Source organism: Rhinolophus sinicus, chromosome 17 (genome assembly GCF_057876585.1).
Source record: "Rhinolophus sinicus isolate RSI-liver-muscle chromosome 17, RSI-T2T, whole genome shotgun sequence".
Taxonomy (NCBI): Eukaryota; Metazoa; Chordata; class Mammalia; order Chiroptera; family Rhinolophidae; genus Rhinolophus; species Rhinolophus sinicus.
Window position 1 is genome coordinate 180,214,946 of NC_142517.1, and position 20,785 is coordinate 180,235,730.

General features: G+C 41.2%; 1 protein-coding gene across 10 annotated transcripts in view; it reads right to left on the minus strand.

Annotated features, from left to right (window-relative positions):
* Nucleotides 1-20,785, minus strand: part of ANKRD44 (ankyrin repeat domain 44) — a 289,820-nt gene that overhangs the window by 252,930 nt on the left and 16,105 nt on the right. For 3 of the 10 annotated variants that reach the window (XM_088794448.1, XM_088794442.1, XM_088794440.1), the window contains exon 1: nt 11,002-11,064. The exons of 4 other annotated variants lie outside the window; for them this stretch is intronic. In XM_088794448.1, coding sequence (XP_088650574.1) covers nt 11,002-11,049 — 48 coding nt within the window. In that variant the 5' untranslated portion in view covers nt 11,050-11,064. Of the gene's footprint in view, nt 1-11,001; nt 11,065-20,785 lie in introns of those variants that run through there. 3 more of the 10 variants (XM_088794443.1, XM_088794445.1, XM_088794449.1) reach the window with 3 other exon arrangements.

Sequence of the window (20,785 nt, forward strand, 5' to 3'; positions counted from 1 at the left end):
ACAAGAGCTATGACTTAAGAAAAGAAAAAGAGAGAAAGAAAAGAAAGAGAGGCAAATGGGGTGAGGAAAGGGGTCTGTATGTTTGCACGCATCTGTTTCTGGTGGGCTTTAGGAATCAGCATGGAATGAGGCCTTCCTTACATGCACCACTTTCAAACAACAGAGTCCATCAGCCTAGAGCAGCTGATCCACAGGAACCCCCTAACACTGGGGAGCTGGCATTCTGAAATGGTATTTTAAATAGGAATAATCTAAAGCTCCCTCTCTAACCTGTGGGTTGATTTCCCAGGGGTCTTAAATCAGGCCCCATCTTACAAGATCTCAGATAAGGGTTGGTTTGGAAAAGAAATGTGATTCTGAGATAAAATAAGAAAAGTACATTAGAAAAAAATTCCAACAGTTGCATGAAAAATAATTAAACTTTGGGGTGCTGTTTCTTGATCTGGGTGCTACTTATATGGGTGTGTTCATGGAGACATATACTTATTATATGTGCTCTCTTCTGTATGTATAGTATGCTTCAATAAAACGTTTGAAAATTGCCAGAGCACAGTAATATTTTATCCTGCCCTATTCTAATGTAAACTGGCCTTTTATAAGCAATAAAGCAGAGGAAGTTTGAATATGGAGAGAGGAGCCGTAAGACTCCTCTCTCCTAATGGGGACCCACTAAGAGCAGCACTGTACTCTAACCAGAAGGCTGTTGCCTTGGAAACGGGAGCTGTAACTACTGCAATCACACCTCGGGAGCAAAGATGGCCAAGATCTGTTTCAATTTTTAGATGCCTCGAGGAACTGCAGATGACTGTAACTATGGAAGATAGCCAATCTGTAGTAATGAAGAAGCACATGCCAGAGTTAGAAAGGCTGCAATTGAGAAAGGAAAAAAGAGAGAAAGAGGCGGGGGAGGAAGGAGAAGACAAAATTCAAGTTAAACAAGTAAAGCCCAATCCAAGAACTGCACAGCTGAAAGGCTATGGTTTCATTTCTTTGAGCCATTCCACCCTCTTTAGCTTACTGCACACCCACTACCTGCCAGCACTATGCCAGGTGCAGGGAGTACAAAGCCGAATACAACCAGCCCTTTTGCAGGGAAAGACACGCGAAAAGAAGTGCTCTGCTGGAGGTACAAGCCCCCTGGAACAAAGTGGGGTAACCCATTAACTCTGCTGTGAAAAGGAGCGCAGGAGACTTCTAAGAGAATGTGGCGGGAGAATGGTTTTTTAATTAACATTTTTTAATACGAGTTTCAGGTGTACAAAACAACATGATGATTAGACATTCCTATCCCTCACAGTGAGAACGTGGCATTTTTAAAACTGGAACTCAATATGTAGAAGCTCCCCAAGGAGGGGCATCTCAAGCCAAGGGAACGGCAGGCACAAAGGACACAGGCATGGAACAGCGCCATTCTGTTTTTCAACAGGGTGGCAACCTGCAGTCCTGAGTGGGACAATTCCCTGTTTGAGAAACTGTCCCACACACTGCAGGTTATTTTCCATCTCTGACCCCACCGACTAGCTGCTAGAAGCAACTCCCAATCAATGTGATAACTAGAGTTATGCCCTGCCACCACCACATTTCCAAATGTCCCCAGGACAGTGGGAGATGGGGGAAAGGTGCTATTTCTCGCAGTTGAGAAGCCCAAGAACTTAGGGGAACAGATATGTGGCTGAAGCAGGGGTCGGTGGGGGTAGGGTGGGAACTGAGGATGAGAACGCAGGTGAAGACCAGCGTGAAGGGCCCTCGCATGCCCTGCCCAGGAGTCAGACTCCCTGCCAGACTTGGAGAAAAGAGAATAGACTCAAAGCAGTTATGTAGGTGGCCAAGCCGACAAGACGTGGCAACTCATGGGATATGAGGAGGTGGAGAAGAAGGCAGAATGGAAGCTTAAAGAATAACGCCCCCGGTTTTAAGCTTGGACAACTGGGTTAAACAATAGTGGCAGTAACCAAAGTGATGAATATAGGGACAGGGGCAGGTTAGGAGAGGAATGGAAAGATGAGGTAGAAAATGAGTCTCAAGCACACAAGGGACACCCAGGTGGAATTTCTAAGAAGTGATAAGTAGATTCATGCTGAGGAGAGACATCTGGGTTGGAAATAGGAAAAAAGTTAGCATGAAATTGTAAGCAGTGTCCAAACCAATCCCCAAGGGGCTCCCAGGAAGGGTGTTCCCCAAACTCAATAAGCTTGGGACAGGGACAACTGGAGATAAGAAAGCTGAAATCCTGGAGCTGGGCATAACTAACTGGGCACCCGCACAGCAGGAACAGGGGAAGTGGAGCTGGCTGGCAAGGTGGAGGTGAGCAGGCCAGAGTAGGAGTGACTGAATGCAGATTGTTCAGAACCAGCGACCCTACAGCCACCCTTCCATGTGAATCTCGGCACACATTATTAGAAAAGTGGCTTTCAAACTTATTTGGCTGTGAGCCATAATAAGAAAACAATTTTACATCTCAACCCAGGTCATTCACATACATCCACACACGAGGGCGGGCTTCATGGGAGAGCTGTGAAGCTGCTCAGGGCCCTGTGCTCAGAAGGGCCCCACTCTCAGTCAAGTGCTCAGCTGTTGCCATCTTGAAAGTCCCAAAAGTTTTTAACAAGGGGTCCCACATTTTCATTTTGCACTGGATCCCACAAATTATGATGCCAGTCCTGACACACACAAATACACAATTTAACCAACGTCTTTATGAAAAAGATATCTACCTTACTACATGTGATATAAAATTACATTTTCTGTTCTATTATGTATGTGTGTGTGTGTGTGTGTGTGTGTGTGTGTGTATATATATATATATATTTTATTTATTTATTTTTTTTTTAAGGTAGTCACTGCCCATTACATTCACAACCCACCAAAGGGTTGCAAAATCAGTTTGAAAATACTCTCTTGGGTTAAATCAATACTAAAGGATTGTTTGTTTTCTCTATGGTGTTGGGACGGGTATGTAGATTCTTTTGAAAATTCATATACTTTTTCCTCTGTAAAGGTTTCAAGGTAGTATACAGTCAGAATGAGGGGAGTTGGAAGACAAAGGAATTGCTGAAATTAGCCAAGGTGAGAAGAGAGTCAGGGAAGGATTGGTGAGGAACCAACATTGAGTTGGGAGGTGGGGAGATGAGGAAAAGTGATCAGAAAGGTAGAAAGAAAACTAAGAGAAAATGAACAAAAGGAAGGAAGCAAAGAGTTTCCAGAAGAGAACAATCAACAGCCCCAAAGAACATCAGACTAAGGTGAGAACTGGATCAGGAGGCAACAGAGAATGAGCAGAGCCAGTCCAGGGGCACGGTGGGAGCAGACGCCTGAGTGCAGACCTGCAAGTGATCAGGAGGCACTAAAGCAGAGAAATCCAAGACAGAACACAGAAAAGGGGAGGTCAAGAAACTTGAAAGAGAAGCAGAGTGAGGCAAATGTTTTCTTTTTAACAATTCTGGGAGATTCGAGGGTGGCTTAACATCTTCCAAGGCCACCGAGCATTCTTTCATTTAGAGCCTAGCCCAGCACCATATTAAAAAGGTAAAAATACACCCACCTCCCACACTAAGTATACATTACTTTTATTTGAGTTGTAAGTAACTATATATTGAGTTGGTTGTAAATGACTAGTTGACATAAAGTTATGTTTCATAGGCATTTGATTAAAATATACATTACCTTCAATTTTGCAGTTTTCTCTTAGTGTTCAAGAAGCCAATAAAAAAATTTTTTTTTTTTCTGATTTTAGACATGCTTTTAAACCTTTGAAAAAACTCACAGGCCCGAGGCCTAAGGTCCATAATTCCTAAGGATTAACAAGGACTGCTTCTCTCTGGGACTGAAGGAAATAGGTCTTAATAGTGCAGAGACTGAAGAAAGATGAAGAGAAAATATTATGTGTAAGCCAGGATATATAAGAGGCCACCGGGTCTGATCGACAGAGCGCTCCTACAGCAGAGGCTAGATAACCCAAATGTTTTTAATGTCAAAGTAATGAGTAGCAATTCAAGGAAGAGAAATGTGAAAAGGTCATGAACATATAAAAAGCTACCTAACAGCATTAGTACTCAGGGAACTATCTATTTTCACATATTGTATTGGCAAAATTTTGAAAGATTAATAACACCTAAAGCTGAGGAGGGTATGGGGAAACGGGGCCTCTGAGACATGGCCGAGTGGAATGGGAATCGCTACAACTTCTGCAGAAGGCTGTCTGGCAGACACCATTAATAAATGATCCCTGGACAGGTACCCCCTCACCTGCACCACTCTTACAGCAGGTGTCCAAAGGGCGTCACCCTAGTCCCGGGGTCTCAGCTGAAACTTAGCTCCTAAAAGAGGCCTTTCCTCTAATACAGCATCTTGCTTTATTTTTCTCAGCGCCCTTATCTCTAGCTGCTATTTCCTATTTTATGTATTGCTTTCCCTGTTTATACACAGCTTCCTCTCCACTGCAATGTAAACTTCTGAAAAGCAGCAAGCATCTCTTTCTTGTTCGCCTCCTCATTCCCAGCTCCCGGGAGCCTGTAGAAGCACTATTTGGACTAACAACGTGCATTGCAGTGTTGTTTTAATAACAAAAACTGGAAACAAGCTGAATGTCTATCGGTAGGAAAAACGGTTGAATAAATCATGCTATATCCACACTGTGGCACATTATGAAGCTATATGCTGACCTGAGGGGAAATATCCATAATATATTGTTTTGTGGATAAAGCAATTTATAAAATATTTAGAATCATATTTTTATGGAAAAGAAAGAAAAAACACGTGGGTGAATATATGAGTACATGTTTGAATAAGCACAGAGAAAGGCAGAGAAGGAAATACAAACGACTATTAGTACTGATGACATTAAGGGTATGACAGCATTGGCGGGGGCAGGAGACTGTATTGCAACAGTGAACATGTATTTTGCCATTTTTTTAAAATCAGACTATTTTAAAAGAATTCTGATCTCAAAAATATTACGCTATCATACTAAGAACTATGCTTCTGTTGTTTTTATTTCAGCTGTCAGAGTTCATACGGTTCACAATTCCAAGGGTTCACTGAACCTGCCTATGGCCAACCTCGTACCCTAGTAGTCATTTCTCATTTGATTTATTAAAAATCCCAAATTACTCCAACACATAGTAGCAGAAATGCCTTGCCTTTGATTAAAGACAGTAGCTCCCCCTGAGGGAATGATTTGAAAGCATTTTCAATAGGCCACCGAGAGCCCAAACTGAGGCCGACTGGCAAAGAGAGAAGAAGAGGGCACAGGGCCGGGGACCTAGGCCAGCGCCCCTGGCAGGCATGTGCTTCCTGGTGTGCATGTCACATTGCCGAGGCAGCTGCCAGCCTGTCGGTGCACCCACAAATCCCAGTTGGCTGGAGCCTGGGAAGTGATATCTTGAAGGCCCAGGGTGCTCTTTTCTGGAGGCCCTAAATCAAATATCCTAGTCTATGCCAGAAACAACCTACGAGGAAAAGCTTATCACAAAACAAGTAGCTACCAGGCATGTCAAGGATTCTTAAAATTAATTCCTTAAGCTGATCAAGTGATAAAAGGTAGGAATTTAAAAGGACTCAGATATTTCTACCTCACTGCTAATTGACCTATAAGCTACTCAATCAACCACGAAAGAAGCAGCATGAATGGGACAAGTTTTAGCAGCTTGGCTGTCCCGTTGCAGCATGGGGCACAGCACTTCACACCAACCAAATGAGTGGGAATAGATGACTGGGAATAAATTAGTGAATGAATGAATATCACCAAGCCCATGTGGACATCACTGAGGGAACCTGGCATTTGGAAGGCCGGGAATCCAGTTCTCACTGAGACACTAGTTGGGCACTTAAACCAGGGAAGTTAGTGAAAATGCTCAAAGCCTCAGCTTCCTCATCTAGGAAATGGGAATAACTGTACTCATCTCCTAGCATTACTGTAAGGCACAAGTGAAGGTATATGCAAAAGCCTGTGGTAGACCAGAGGTGAGCTACCCAAACCACCCTTCAGGGAAGAACTTGCCACCCAGCTTTGGGGAGTGCATATGGCTTCCAGCCACCAGTTCCTTCAGGGACTGCCTCAGCTGTGGAAAGCAGCCTGGCTAAGGTCACACCCTACCTGCAGTTGCCGTGACAATCCAACAATCCACATCTGGTGACTGAGGCCCAGTAATTCTGGGGCATTCTGGTGCAAAGCAGTACCCCTAGACGGCAAGTACTCAGTCCAGGACTTCCCACGAGTCTGGCTGAGACCTCTTCAACCTCTTCCTCTGCCTAATCCTGCTTCCTTCCCTTCCTGGGTTTTGGTCTCTGATGAGCACCCCAGGCTCCACGTTGGCATCTGCTTCCAGAGAACCCAGCCTGCAACAAAGGCCTTTTGCAGTTTTAAGTACCCCAAGGTTTTTATAAGGTGATGATGAGCAGAGGCCAATTCTGGCGGGGGGAGGGGGGAATCATGCTTGTAAACTTTGTGTGTTTGTTGGCTTGCTTGTTTTACATATGTGCCATTTATCTCAAGTATTCAAAGTCTGAGAATTCATTCATATTCACCAAGTATGTACAGAACATCTTGTCCTGGGGCAACCTGCTGGGGGCCACAAGGGCTTTGGCTGACTATAGTTTAGGGCTGATCCTTTCTGTTTCCATAGTTCTCAGTGGGGCGTCACTGCCCCTAGAAGCTTTGGAACTGGATAAGGAGCTACAGATTGTTAATATAATTACAGGACTCTGCTGACACTTGTGGAGGAGCAGGAATGTTACACCCCTACAATACTCCGTAAGGTCCCTCTTGATTATGAATTGTCCCACAGGAAAAACAAATTTTCTAAAATAATCTGAGCCTAGATTCTGCATTTTACAAAAATATTTTGTTGTTTTAAATATGCTGAATTTTATAGGAATTTGACTACCCTATAAATTGAGGGAAGGGTGTACTTTATTCTATTCATAACTTTACCAAGGGATTTTTTATCCCCTAAAAAAAATCAAGACAGTTTCAGAAATATCACGATTAGCCAGTCGCCTCTATAACACACCTGTATTGATCTACATTTATAATTCTTATTCTTAGTAACATACATAAAAAGACTTATTTAGCTCTCATTTATAAGGTTTTATGTGTGATTATTGATGATATTCAGCTAAATATTTGTTAATTCAAACTAATTTATTATAATAGCAAATATCTGAATTATTGTTTTCTAATGTAGCTGTGCACATGTTGAAATATAAGCTATTTTATTATAAATTATTTTCATCTTATTTCTCCTTTATATTACAGTTAGTCTTATTTTTTTTTTTTTTAACATTGTGTGTGAGGTCTATTATCTTTAAGTTTTATTTCAGGATGTAAAAAGGATGTCATAAAATATTTAAAAGGGAATGTTGGGTTTGATAGAATTCTTTTTTTTTAACTTTTATTTATTTTAAGTGTGTTTTTCCAGGACCCATCGGCTCCACGTCAAGTAGTTGTTTCAATCTAGTTGTGGAGGGCGCAGCTCACAGTGGCCCATGTGGGGATCGAACTGGCAACCTTGTTAAGAGCACCGCGCTCTAGCCAACTGAGCTAACCAGCCTCCCCAATAGAAGGTTCCGAGGTTCGAATCCAGACTCACCAGAATGTTCTCTGGGGGCTAGAACCCAGGAATATGTATTTTTTCAAAGCTCCCAAGTGATTCTGATGCTCATCCAGGCTTGGTATTCACAGATATGGAGGAGAGAGGGTCACCAAGCCATCACCTAGCCTGGAGGTGCTCACAGCCTAAAAGGGGACACACAATGTCAAATGCCAGAAAGCAACACCAACCAAGTGCTATGGGAATTCAAGAAAGGCAGAAGCTTGCCTGGGGAAGGTCTCTTGAAGAGGGTGCATTGGAGTGGGGATCTGAAAAACAGTAAGAACAGAGCGTCATCTCAGGAGAATTACTGCAGAAGCCTTTACATACATTGTCTCCATCAGAACTCATGGCTGCCCTCTGGGGTAAAGACCATTCCTGTCAGGTCTCTCAGAAGAAGATACTGAGGCCTAGAGATGTCAAGTAATTTACGGTTTCAAACTCAGGTCTTGCATCCTCGGAGGACAGGGCTGAACAACCCAGCTAACACTCAGGACCTGGCCAGAAGAAAAGGGTGTTGGGAGTGGGTATGGGAGAGAGCCCAGGGGGGGTTCAAAAAGTATGATTTCTACCCAAAGCTGCATTTCCATCTTGCTATTCACCTTGTCAGCAACATTCAGGACGACAACAGGAAACCAACCATCATGAGGGATTCTGAGCACATGTGTCATCATTCACATACGGCTAGAAAGACTCTAGGATGCGAACGCACATTCAGGAGTCACTAATACTAATGAGCCACCAATCATAGAAAAGTAACTTAATTGAGGCAACAGCAAAATGGAAGGAGGCTTGGAATTGGGAGCTCTCATTGCTTCCACTGATCCAGCAAGAGCATAATGCAGCTTCTGCTTAATCAATTCTCGCCTAATCAGAGAGTCATCTTAATGCTGTCTCCCAGAGCAGCAAATTAGCCTAATAGACAGTGAGTGACTACAGCAATCGGAGGGGCTGGTGGGGAAGGTAGGGATGGAAACAGTCTTGGAGGAAAAGCAATTGACTAGTGCTAAGGGGTTAAGTGGTGTTTAACTAGGTGTTAAATTGCAAAGTGCTAAGTTTCTCCATTCTAATACAGAAATTGTCAACAATGAATAGAAATGAAGATGAAATGCATCAGATTCGGTTTTTATTCTGCGTTCTAGATGTGCATTCAGGTAGATGCAAAATTCATTTTTATCACTACAAAGAGAAAGATCAAGGCTCTTCATAAGCCATCTGTTGTGTGATAAGTGTATCTCAACCTCAGACAGTCAGAATTTATCATGCATCAGAATCGGGGGGCGGGGGGGCTTGTTGAAACATAGACGGCTGGGCCCACCCCCAGTGTTTCCAACTCAGATCCTTGGGTGGGACCCTAACATTTACATTTCAAACAGTTTGCAGGGGGTGCTGATTCTGCTGACCTGAGGACCACACTTTGAGACCCATTGCTCATAATGTCTCAAGAGCCATTGGAAAGGGCAGGAGTGTGCGGAAGAGAAGGAGCAGCTGAGCAGGTGGCCAGAGAGTGAATCGATCTCAGCAAGCAATGGAAGATACCCTAATAACACAGGGAATCTTCCGTATATTCTTTAAACCAGTGATTTGTCATCTCATTTAAGAATAAGGAGGACATAACTATAAGCAATCTTGTAATGGCTGCCATATGTCCATGGAGAATGGGAACAAAATGACAAGGATAACAGAGGAGGCCTGTACTTTCCACAGATGTGAAATGAGATTGGCTAATCACAAGAGAAGTCAGAATACTGTGTATGTCACAGGGGACAAGAAGTCCCAGGACCAGAGACAGCTGAGTGGCTACTTCTCTGTCTACAGAACCCTAAAGAAAATTCACTAATTTTACATTGCTCCTTCCCTCTGTCAACCTATGTTTTTCTATGACTGATAACTCCGGGGTCCACAGTTTGAAAAGAACCAGCCTTCTGCAATGAATGAAATCTTGCTTTGCCTACCCACATTTAGCACCCTTTAGCAACCAGTCAAAATCAAACTTCAGGTTTCTTTTGGACCAGCCTTACAGTGACCTGGCAGAGGAGATACAGGTGAGGTGGGACCAATCATTTCATGCGTTATTGTCTTGTGGTCAATGAGAATTTCTTCTGCTAAGCAGGAGCAAGACTAATAACTATGTATTACACCCCATTCCCACACTCATCAACCTCTAGGTGCATTGCCAGGAGACCAGATGCTTCTGGAAGAAGACTTCCAATCAAAGCACTGCTTTGTGGCACGGGTTTTATTAACTGCAAAGACCAAAACTCCCCTCTGCCCACCCTCTCTTCCCCTCCATGCATTTCCCTTCCCTCGGGGACCACATTGGGTCAATAGCAAGCAAGTGCCTCCAATCTCTGAGGCAGGGACCTCTGGCTTTGGTAACATTTGGAGCAGAAACAGGTGGTGTGGTCTGAAGCAAACACTCAAAAGAAGAATATACCAAAAACTCAGAAGAATCCCTCCACATGGAATTCTCATTTGCATTTCGTGTAGTCAGCGGTTCTCCAGTTCCCCGTCCCTTCAAAGATTAGGCTCTCATAGAGAGCGTTGTGAGTAGGTCAGACGGAGAGGGATTTTTTCTTATGATTTCAGCCTGGATAGTATTTCATAACCACATGATTGCAGGGCTGCACTTGGCAGTGCTGTATTTAGGAGTTGATCACATATCCATCATTCAGCCCACATTTCAAAGCCTGATAAAATATTGCCCCCGTGGATTTAAGAGAAGCTGGTGATCAAACATTTCCCTCTCCTAACTAACAAGACTGTGGTGGTCAGTTCCTAACAATGCCAGGGGCCGCCTGTGCCCACAAAGCTGCACCTCTAACAGAAAATGGCTTGTAGTACAGTATCACACAGTCCCCACAGTAAGTAAGACATTAGGCTTCTACATCATGGTTCGATTATTTGTCCTAAAACATTACTTCGAATACATCACAACCCCTGATCAAAAGCCTCCCAGGGCTCCCCACAGAACCCAAACTCCTTAGCGGTGTTTCAGGGGCCTCCAACAAACCAGTGCTGCCCGCTCTCTCCTCTCATCTCCCACAGCTGCCTGTGCAATCTGCTCCCATCACTGCGCCTGGAAACCCTGCACAGAGCTTCCTTTTTCCCATTTGCTTTGCTGACCTCTGCCCCAAATGCCCCCTTCCTCCTTCTTCCCAGTTTGTCCAACTCCTACCATGAGGCATTTCAAAACCAGCTCAAATTACATATCCTCGACAAAGCCTCTTTTCAGGAAACTTCCTGCCCTGGATGCTTTCTCTCCCCAGAGCTGCCATGATAGCGATCTCTGGCACTGTACACGGACTGCCCTGCATTGTGGCTTATTTCTTCCCATATGCCCCACCCCACCTCAGTTGGACTGTGAAGCTCCTGGGTACAGTGTCTCATACTGGTTTCCCCAGTATCTCACCTGTTCTCCCGCCACTGTACATGCTTGCGAAAGGTTTGCTGGCATCATTCTTCTGCAATCACCACCACTATAAGAATGTGGTCTTCCCTGGGACTCAGGGTTTATGAGCTATTTCTGTCTTTAAACTACCTTATTTCTTTTCTTTACTGTCCAATCATTGCCCTTTCTTGTAGCACAAGTATGTGACAGGACTGCCAATTCACTCTGTCCCTAAGGCTATCGAACAGTTTAATGAGTGTTTAACAGAAGAACTGTAAGAGGTGATGCTAAGTCGGAAAATCACCCTGGGTCCCACAGGGCCATCTGCAGTCCACAGACAGAAAACAGGCAACTGGGAGAAAAAGATTAACATACAGAAAAAGGGGGGCTACGGCTCCTCTCCACCTAGGTCGGCAATCCCTCTAAGAAACAAAAAAGAAAGCATCTGGATAAAACGTGGGCAAATATTGCTGAGATCAGAAAACTGTGCTCGTAACAAAAGCACAAAGGGTTTGTAAATGGCAGCTTTTGCTCCCCACCCCCAAATCACAAAAGTTCAACGAGAAAACTAGCAGTTTTCACTCAGCACATCTGTTTTCAGTTACCTGTGCCTGAACCACAAACTTAAAGAAATGGAGAGACTTCGAGCTGACTCCAGGGTTTTAGGATTCTCAGGGCGGTGTGGAAGCCTTGAGCAACTGCCGTGCACTATTCATGGTCCTGGTAGGGCCTCGGGGATGAAATTTTGGTGGACTAGAAACTATGCTACGAACTTGACTGCTGAAAAAGTAAAAGCTGCCAACAGGTATCATTGTCACTTGATAAACACAGCTACCATTGTTAGTTAATCACTAACTGACAGATTAACTTACCAATTAATAGTCGCATGCTACCAATCAATTCCCAACATATTTAGCCTTTTTTCCCGTTGTCTATCTTGCTACTGTCCCCCTAAACCTCTCCAGTTAGGATTTTGTTTTACTTTACTGAAAAAAATATTTTGACCACTAGAATGTTCTTAAATTCTTAAGTCGTGGTTCTGTTCACAATATTGTCTCTCTAGGCTCATACAAGTTCCAAGAATAATATTCTCTTCCTTTCAGTGAATTGGGGCTACAGTGTACTGTCCACAGATAGATGCTGCCAAACGGGGAAAGAGGGTAATTAACACTGTTTTTTCCTTCTACAAAACGCCTCCACATCTGGTGCTGAGTTAAATCACAGAATATGTGCTGATATCACTGAGCTACTCGGAAACAATGCAGTCCTGGAAATCCCTCCACATCAAAATCCAAACCGGTCCCTTATCAAACACTACTCTGATCTACTCAAGCCTGACACAGTGCCCGAGCTTTACCTTCTCCCTTTATGGCTCCTTGATTGCTGTAAAAATGATTGCAAGAGGGAAACGTAATTTTAAAAATCCGCTTTGGTAACAACAGAGATCCCAATAACTTCAGCGCTACATTAAACTTTTTAAAGAAACCATTGCCATAAATTATTAAAATATATACTTATTTGATAATTATTGTCATCTTGATACCTATTAATTTGTTGTACTTTCAATAGTTGGGTTTCTAATTAAGAATACAATTATTCCGTGTGGGAAACAAATACTATAATTATAAAGACACATCATGTTAGCAATTGTTTCACTATTAATTTTTTACTTGAATTGCTTTATATGGAAACATGGAGATTAACACTGAAATTTCAGTAGAACAGGTATTGAAAGATGTATCAGGGTGGGGGGTGTGGGGTGGGGGGTGGGAGATGAGGGTAAAGGGGATCAAATATATGGTGATGGAAGGAGAACTGACTCTGGGTGGTGAACACACAATGGGATTTATAGATGATGTAATACAGAATTGTACACCTGAAATCTATGTAATTTTACTAACAATTGTCACCCCAATAAATTTTAAAAAATTAATTAAAAAAATTAAAAAAAAAAAAAAAGAAAGAAAGATGTATCCAGGAGCTCTGCCCAGAGTCTAGCATCAAATTTTACAGGACTCAATAAATATTTGTTGGTGGAAAAATGAACTGTATTCCATTTTGTTTGTTCCTAGGGGAATCATCATAATGGGCCTTTGTAATTTAACAGGCTTCACTGTAAGAAAATTTAACTAGTACAGTTTGGTGTCACTTGGGCTGTATCGAAGAAGGGCAACCAAGTTCTGAGACAAAGGTCATCAATTTCTCTCACTTGTCTCCAGGCTCGGGCAAGAGAAATTAATCTCTCCTGTGGGTAGAGGATAATTTAAGTGAAGCTTAGAAATTTACATACACAAAAACACTTCTATGAAAGTATTCCTATGATATTTCCTGCTCTAAAAAAAAAATCTACAAGTGACTTTTCTAAAAGAATTATAAAATAAACATTTATAAACAAACATTGAACACCACTAGTTAATTTGCAAATTAATAATCTGGAAGCTGCTATATTTTTAATTCACAAAAGCAGAATCCTATAGTGTATCCTCTGCCTACAAAAGTAGGTGGTCCTTTCACTAATTATCCCTCTGGCTTCTCTTCTCACTTGGAGAAACCCCATGTCCATGGTTTTAACCACCATCTATGTCAATTATTGCTCGTTCCCTTTCGGATAGTTCATTTTCACCCTCCCTAAAAGTCAAAAAGGTAAAAAGCTGGGTTCACTCCCTTTTCTCCCAACCTCCTAAAATTCCAAGCATCATACCTCCTCTGTTTTACCTCTCTACATCCCAAGTGGCCCTCAGAACTGCCACCCATTCCCAGGGCCTCATCATACCACATCGAAACCACTTCAACTCCAGCTAGACCTCCTTAAACGAAACTACCTATATCCAAATGCCAGACTCATCCTCAAACTCTTAAACACACACTGCCACACACTGCATAAGCCTATTACCATAAACGGCTAAGTTTAGCATTCAAGACACACACACACACCATCAGCAACTGCCCCTCACCAGATTCTTCTGTCTTCTTTTTCTAACCCCTCCAAATGAAAAATGTCATTGGAAAACACAGTAGACATTGTAATTCCTGTATTTGTATCCGAATCATTTTACATGGTTTTAGACAGAACAGTGATTTAGAATACCAATAAGTCTCATAATATATAAAGTTTACTGTGGATTTAAACAAGATTTAAACTGTCCATCCTCTGCTGGGAAGAAAATGAGGGAAAATTATAAGCAAGCAAGTAGCAGGTTCAAATTTCTAGGAGGCTTTTAGAGTAATATATACATTTTAAATTCCAAGGAAAAGAAAATTTGCCTGCACCTTTAATAGAGGAAATACTAGTAAACTACACCCCATTACATTATCCCTCAAAATACAGTGAGCAAGTTAGCAACATCATTTCCTCATTTTCCAAACACATCTGCTGCTAGATTCATCAAAAGAGGTACTTTATATCCTATTGCTAGTTTTATTTTGTTTTGTTTTTTAATTTTTATTGGGGTCCCATCAGCTCCAAGTCATTGTCCTTCAATCTAGTTGTGGAAGGTGCAGCTCAGCTCCAAGTCCAGTCGCCGTTTTCAATCTTAGTTGCAGGGGGCGCAGCCCACCATCCCATATGGGAATTGAACCGGCAATTGAGGGCTCGTGCTCTAACCAACTGAGCCATCGGCAGCCCCCTATTGCTGGTTTTGACATTAACAACTTCGAAAGAAATTTGATATGAAGTATCTAGGGGTTGGTGCCTTATACAGGGGTGACAATGGTTTTCTAGTTTTAAGTAAGTTTTCTTCCTCACCAAGAGGAAGAAAATAATAGAAAGTTAAATAACTATTTCCCAAAAAGGTCCAGAACATTGTCCGTTTGGCTAGATTGAGAGGTATAGGGAAACTAAAACTAGAATCCTTTAATAGAATTTACAATATTGAAATATCTTCTTTTTTTTTTCTGGATAAAATAAAGCATCAGGCCTCATATGAACAAGAATATAACATGTTCATCTGGTATAAGATCATCTCCCAAAGTACCTCCAAAGATGGACAGACATCTCTGTCTAGTGACATTAAGAGATGGACTCACTTGAGTGAAATTCATTTGCCAGCAACATCAAAGAACTGCAGAAGGAGAATGAACAAGGGTCCCTTATGCCTCCAGCAAGCTAACAGGATTTATCTGAGTTTTCCCTATATTTTGGTCTAGAAGTTTCCAACTATCATCCCTCAGGACATCCATGTTTTATGACCAGGTCCAAGTTGCCTCACCATGAAAATCAAAATGATGGAGTGAGTCCTTTTCCCAAGTCTTAGAAGGAAAATAAATTATATGTATATGGCATTTATTCTTTTGTCAATTTCCCATTAATTTATTTAACCGTTAGCACCTACCACCACATGTTCTAACAAGAAAGTAAGGTAACACATAGTCAAAAACTATGTGTGTGTGTTTAAAAAAAATTCTAGAAAGACGATTCCTTAAACAATTTTAAGGGCCGGCCCGGTGGCTCAGGCGGTTGGAGCTCCAAGCTCCTAACTCTAAAGTCTGCCAGTTCGATTCCCACATGGGTCAGTGGGCTCTCAACTACAAAGTTGCTGGTTCAACTCCTCGAGTCCCGCAAGGGATGGTGGGCCCTGCTCCCTGCAACTAAGATTGAACAGGGCACCTTGAGCTGAGCTGCCTCCCGGATGGCTCCGTTGGTTGGAGCACGGGCTCTCAACCACAAGGTTGCCAGTTCAATTCCTCGACTCCCGCAACGGATGGTGGGCTGCGCCCCCTGCAACTAGCTAGCAACAACAACTGGACCTGGAGCTGAGCTGCACCCTCCACAACTAAGACTGAAAGGACAACAACTTGAAGCTGAATGGCACCCTCTACAACTAAGATTAAAAGGACAACAGCTTGACTTGGAAAAAAGTCCTGGAAGTACACATTGTTCCCCAATAAAAAGTCCTGTTCCCCTAAAAAAAAAAAATTTAAATTGTTAAATTTTAAGATTGCACTACATACTGAGTAAAGCATGCACTACATACCTGGTTGAGATGATTCCTTAAACAATTTTAAATTGTTAAATTTGAAGACCTGCTCTACATACCTAGTTAAGCATGGCCTTTTTCACATGACAGAAGTAGTGATATTCCAATTTTGTGGCACTCCAAGAAATAGTACCTCAAAGCTAACCCAGGAGCTTTATCCCTGAGCGAGTCTGAGTATCACCCACCAGGCTCTAATCAAATCCTTCAGCCTACCTACAACACACTCTGCAGGAAATGATGAAAAGTTAGGGTGTTTGAGCTACACAGGCCTGTGGCTCCTGGTGAGTCACACTGTCTATCAACAAGTGTCACAAACCCTCCTGTTGCAGGAATGTGGCTAGGAGTATGGCGGACAAGAATTAGTGGATGGAGCATGTCTGATGCCATAAAATGCTACCTGTGGCATCGAGTTTCCACCTGTTCCTCCTCTGGGTTGTGATCCATACACAGCAGCCTGCCTGTGATGAAGCAACTGGAAGCAAACAGGTTCAAAGTGTGGGAAGGCACGGGTTAAAACAACTTGCCAAGCAATGGGAAATATTCTAGTTGGATGTTGGAGCTTTAATGTTTGGCTGTAATGGAGTAATGACTCTCACTCCTTTCTCATAAACATGCTAAGTAGATTTTTACTTTCTCAAGAAGCTAAATCCTTCTGTGGCTTTATGACTGATTTCCATAACCAAGAGCCTCTTAAGCTATTAACAGCCTAGTGTCACAGCCCCAAAGACTTGGCCTATTTGTCAGCCTTGGGCATACCCCCATCACAAGTTCCTGCAAAATAAACCCTGGTTAAACAGATTATAGAAAAAGGAAAAGGAAGAAAACACAAAACCCTATGTGTGGCTGACACAGAACCCTAAAGAAATCAATAAAATGATATAGTATCAGATTCTGGGGGTCGGGCGGGAAGAGAGAGAGATTTCAGTGTAATCATCTCTGAATATCCTGTGACAAAATCAAGGCTGCCAGTTTTACCACTGAGCGCTAGTGTAAGCAATTCAGCCATTTCATCTCCCACACAAAATGCCTGAGCCTCAGAGCTAACTCTGGGTGAGTTTAATAGCGTTACCACCCCAGTTTATAAAGTAAAGGAGCAAGCTGGCCAGTTTGGCACAAGAAAGAGAACACTTCCATTTGGCCATTGCAGCTGGTTAGCTACATACCGTGTTTCCCTGAAAATAAGACCTAGCCAGACGATCAGCTCTAATGCGTCATTTAAAGCAAAAATTAATAAAAGACCTGGTAATATATTATATTATATCCAGTATTATATTATATTATATTATATTATATTATATTATATTATATTATACCCGGTCTTATGTTATATTATATAAGACACGGTATTATATTATATATTACATTATATTATTTAAGACCTGGTCTTATATTATACTAATATCATATCATATCATACTTGGTCTTACATTATATAAGACCCAGTCTTATATTACATTATATAAGATCTGGTCTTATATTATAGTAAAATAAGACCGGGTCTTATATTAATTTTTGCTCCGAAAGATGCATTAGAGCTGATTGTCCGGCTAGGTCTTATTTTCGGGGAAACACGGTAGTCATTTGCTGCTCTATAAGAGTTCTCCATGACACTATTAAAACAGTACATTATCCTTTCCAATCATCTTTTACCTCAATAGATTCCAGGTCCACCTTGCAATAAAATTTAGCTTATTTCTATTTAATATTAGTTCACTCAACTTGAAAGCAATCTCTTTTTATAATCCAAAGATCTCCCTAAATGCTATCAAAATGGCAACCAGTGTTGACTTAAGAATTCTTTAAGGAATTCCTCAGGACAGAAAGAATTTCTTTCTATTTCCTCCATCTTGGGTTTTTTGTTTTTTTTAATGCTTCTCTTTATTTCTCCCAGAAATATTTAACTTGATTTAAAGCAACGCAAAGTACTCTTTTGCTTATGAAGTCAAATGAGTTGGTTTCTATTCAAAACTGTTGAAAAAATATGTAACTTTGGTAAGGATGAAAAAGACCACAGAATGGAAAATCTCTAAGATCCCTTAAAGTTCCAAAATTCCTTTATCCTATTATGTGCTTTTAAAAAGCATCTATACAATTCAATGACATTCTGGAAAAGGCAAAACTATGGAAACAATAAAAAAGATCAGTGGTTGCCAGGGATTGGGGAGCGGGAAGGATGAAGAGGGAGAGCACCGAGGAATTTTATGGCCGTGAAACTATTCTGTACGATACTATCGTAGTGGGTACGTGTCATTAAATATTTGCTCAAACCCATGGAATGCACACCATCAAGAGTAGACTCTAATGTAAACTATGGATTTTGGATGATAATGACATGTCAATGTGGGTTCATGGACTGTAACAAATGTACCACTCAGGTTCCAGATGTCAATAGTGGGGCGAGGGGACAGGTAGTACAAGGGAACTCCCCTTTTTGTTCAGTTTTGCTGTGAACCTAAAACTGCTCTAAAAAATAAAACCTCGTTTCTAAAAAAAGAATTTATAGTAGTATATGTCCTAGATACCCAACTGAAAAGAAAAAATGGGTAAAGTAGTTGAGGAAGAGGTTAAATCTCTTGCAACCAGAAAAGGAAAATATAAGAAAAAGCTGCTGTGCTGTAGAGCCTGCCTGGTGACATCACAGAATACTTGGCAGAGAGGATGCATGTTTCTGTTTGGTCTAGAGATGAGCAAGAAAGGAACCAGCAACACTCATCAGATACCAGCATTCTCTTTAAGAAGCATTTTTGATGCTGTTGAAATTTTGCACAGAAAAGCCAAGCAAATCCATTCAGCATACACGTACAAATATACATCCTTTTGGAATTCATATCGAGATACTACACCTCATTTTTTGTCAAGTACCCAGATATAATATCTATTTTCAATTTAAGAAATCAGGGGATGTGTTTGCTCATTTGCTCACTCAGGAATTGACAAACCAAAGCAGCCATCAGATGTATTCCCTCAAGCAACTGGTTTGTCAAAAATCAGTTACAAAAGCAGGATCTGGGTCTTTAACTATAAGAGATTAACTTTCAAATACATCAAATTCTAATAAATTTTAAAATCTAATGACAAACACCATTACTCACATCCTGCTATTAGTCAATCAACCACACAGAGTGAAATATAAGGCAGGGGGCGGGGGGCACATAGAGATCTGATTCGACATATTTAGAGGACATCTTTGTGACATCAAATAAGGTTTCAAATGTTGGAGAGACAAGTTGTCCAAACATTCACATACACAAAACCAACTTGTCATCAAGGATCTACTTACTAGAATTGTCCTACAGAAACACAGATACCATGAAAGAAATGTTATTTGGGTTAAAATATTTTAAGTGAGAATACATGTAAAGACTTATTAAAAGTCCCTCCACCTCACCTTCAAAAGTTAAAGTTTTAACTTATTAACATATTATTAACATATTTAACATATTAGCCTGGTTTTTCAAAATTGCAAGCACAGGCTTTCCACAGCAATCTGTATTGCCTATGAGAGTTGACTAATGTGTCTGTCATTCACACTTGAGGGGACCCAGTGACCCATACTTAGCCAACTGATGGGACTCCAGGGGGCAGAGGAATGAAGGCTGCCTCCCGTAATGACATCAGCTCTTCCAGGGTTGCCTCCCTAGAGTGGTGGGCTTCATGCTAGGGACCTCGTACCGTGGAGCACATGAAGACTTTGTAAGAGGTTCATAGGCACAGATTGTTTTATGGGTATCTCGTTCCAGCTCTTCAGCTTCCATATGCATACATTCATAATGAGCCTGTGGTTGGTTGGGTCACACTGCTACTTTTTTCACACTTCCCTCTTCTCAATCTTCCTTCTCTCAACTTGACAAAAGGTAGACTTACCTCTCTCACCCATTCTGATTTTGGTTGAGGGAATTACCCCCAACGTGGGAACAAGGAGATTCAAAATACTGCTGTTCAGAACTTCCTTACTCAACCCCCTGTATCATCCCAGCAAAATGTTACTTTCTCCATACATAACATGAACTAACTTTAAAAAAGAAAGCTTTATCAAAAAACATTTCAAATAAGATTGTTTTACTTTGCACGTTTTATTAACAAGTTATCCAACTGTATAATATATATGTTTTGATAAACTGTTGAGAATTGTTATCAAGATAAACTCAATCCAGAAATTTAACTCCTATACCTTAGGATCAGACTTTTATCACAAAATATCATAGGATAATTGGTTGTTTCTCTTTTTAATGTATTACATTTGGATAAAATTCTGTATGACGTATAAGTTCAAAGAAAAAAAGAAACAATGTAAAATTTCCAACTTTTAAAGAAATGCTTATTCGTGTACTTATTAAGTGGTGGGGGGGCACAATAGTGTTTAAATTCCATTCAATACATTTTAAACAGTGATACAACTTTTTCATTTTAAAAGTCTATTAATATTTACATTATACCAGGAATTACTAACTTTCTAACTTTATGATGGAAAACTTTTGAGGTCAACCTGAAAAATGTGCAAAGAGATACATAGTTGTAAAAATCTTCTGGAGGTGTTAGTTGGGGGTAAAAATGTTGCAGAACAGCTCATGAGCATCATGAGATGGCCTGGCTTGGCCCTCCCTTCTGTTCACCCAGGATCAGTGGTGGAATCATATTCTTCCTCCTTCGGGCCTTTTGGGACTAAGCTAGATACTTTAATCCAAGAATCCACATTAACAGTGATTTCCTGTGCAAATCTTTAAAGAGCTGTCCCAGTTAAAGCCTATCTAAAATCTTGCAAATAAAAAAAAAAAAAAAAAGCAAGATAACCAAATATTTCCTCCCATACTAGTTCCTAGACTGACGGA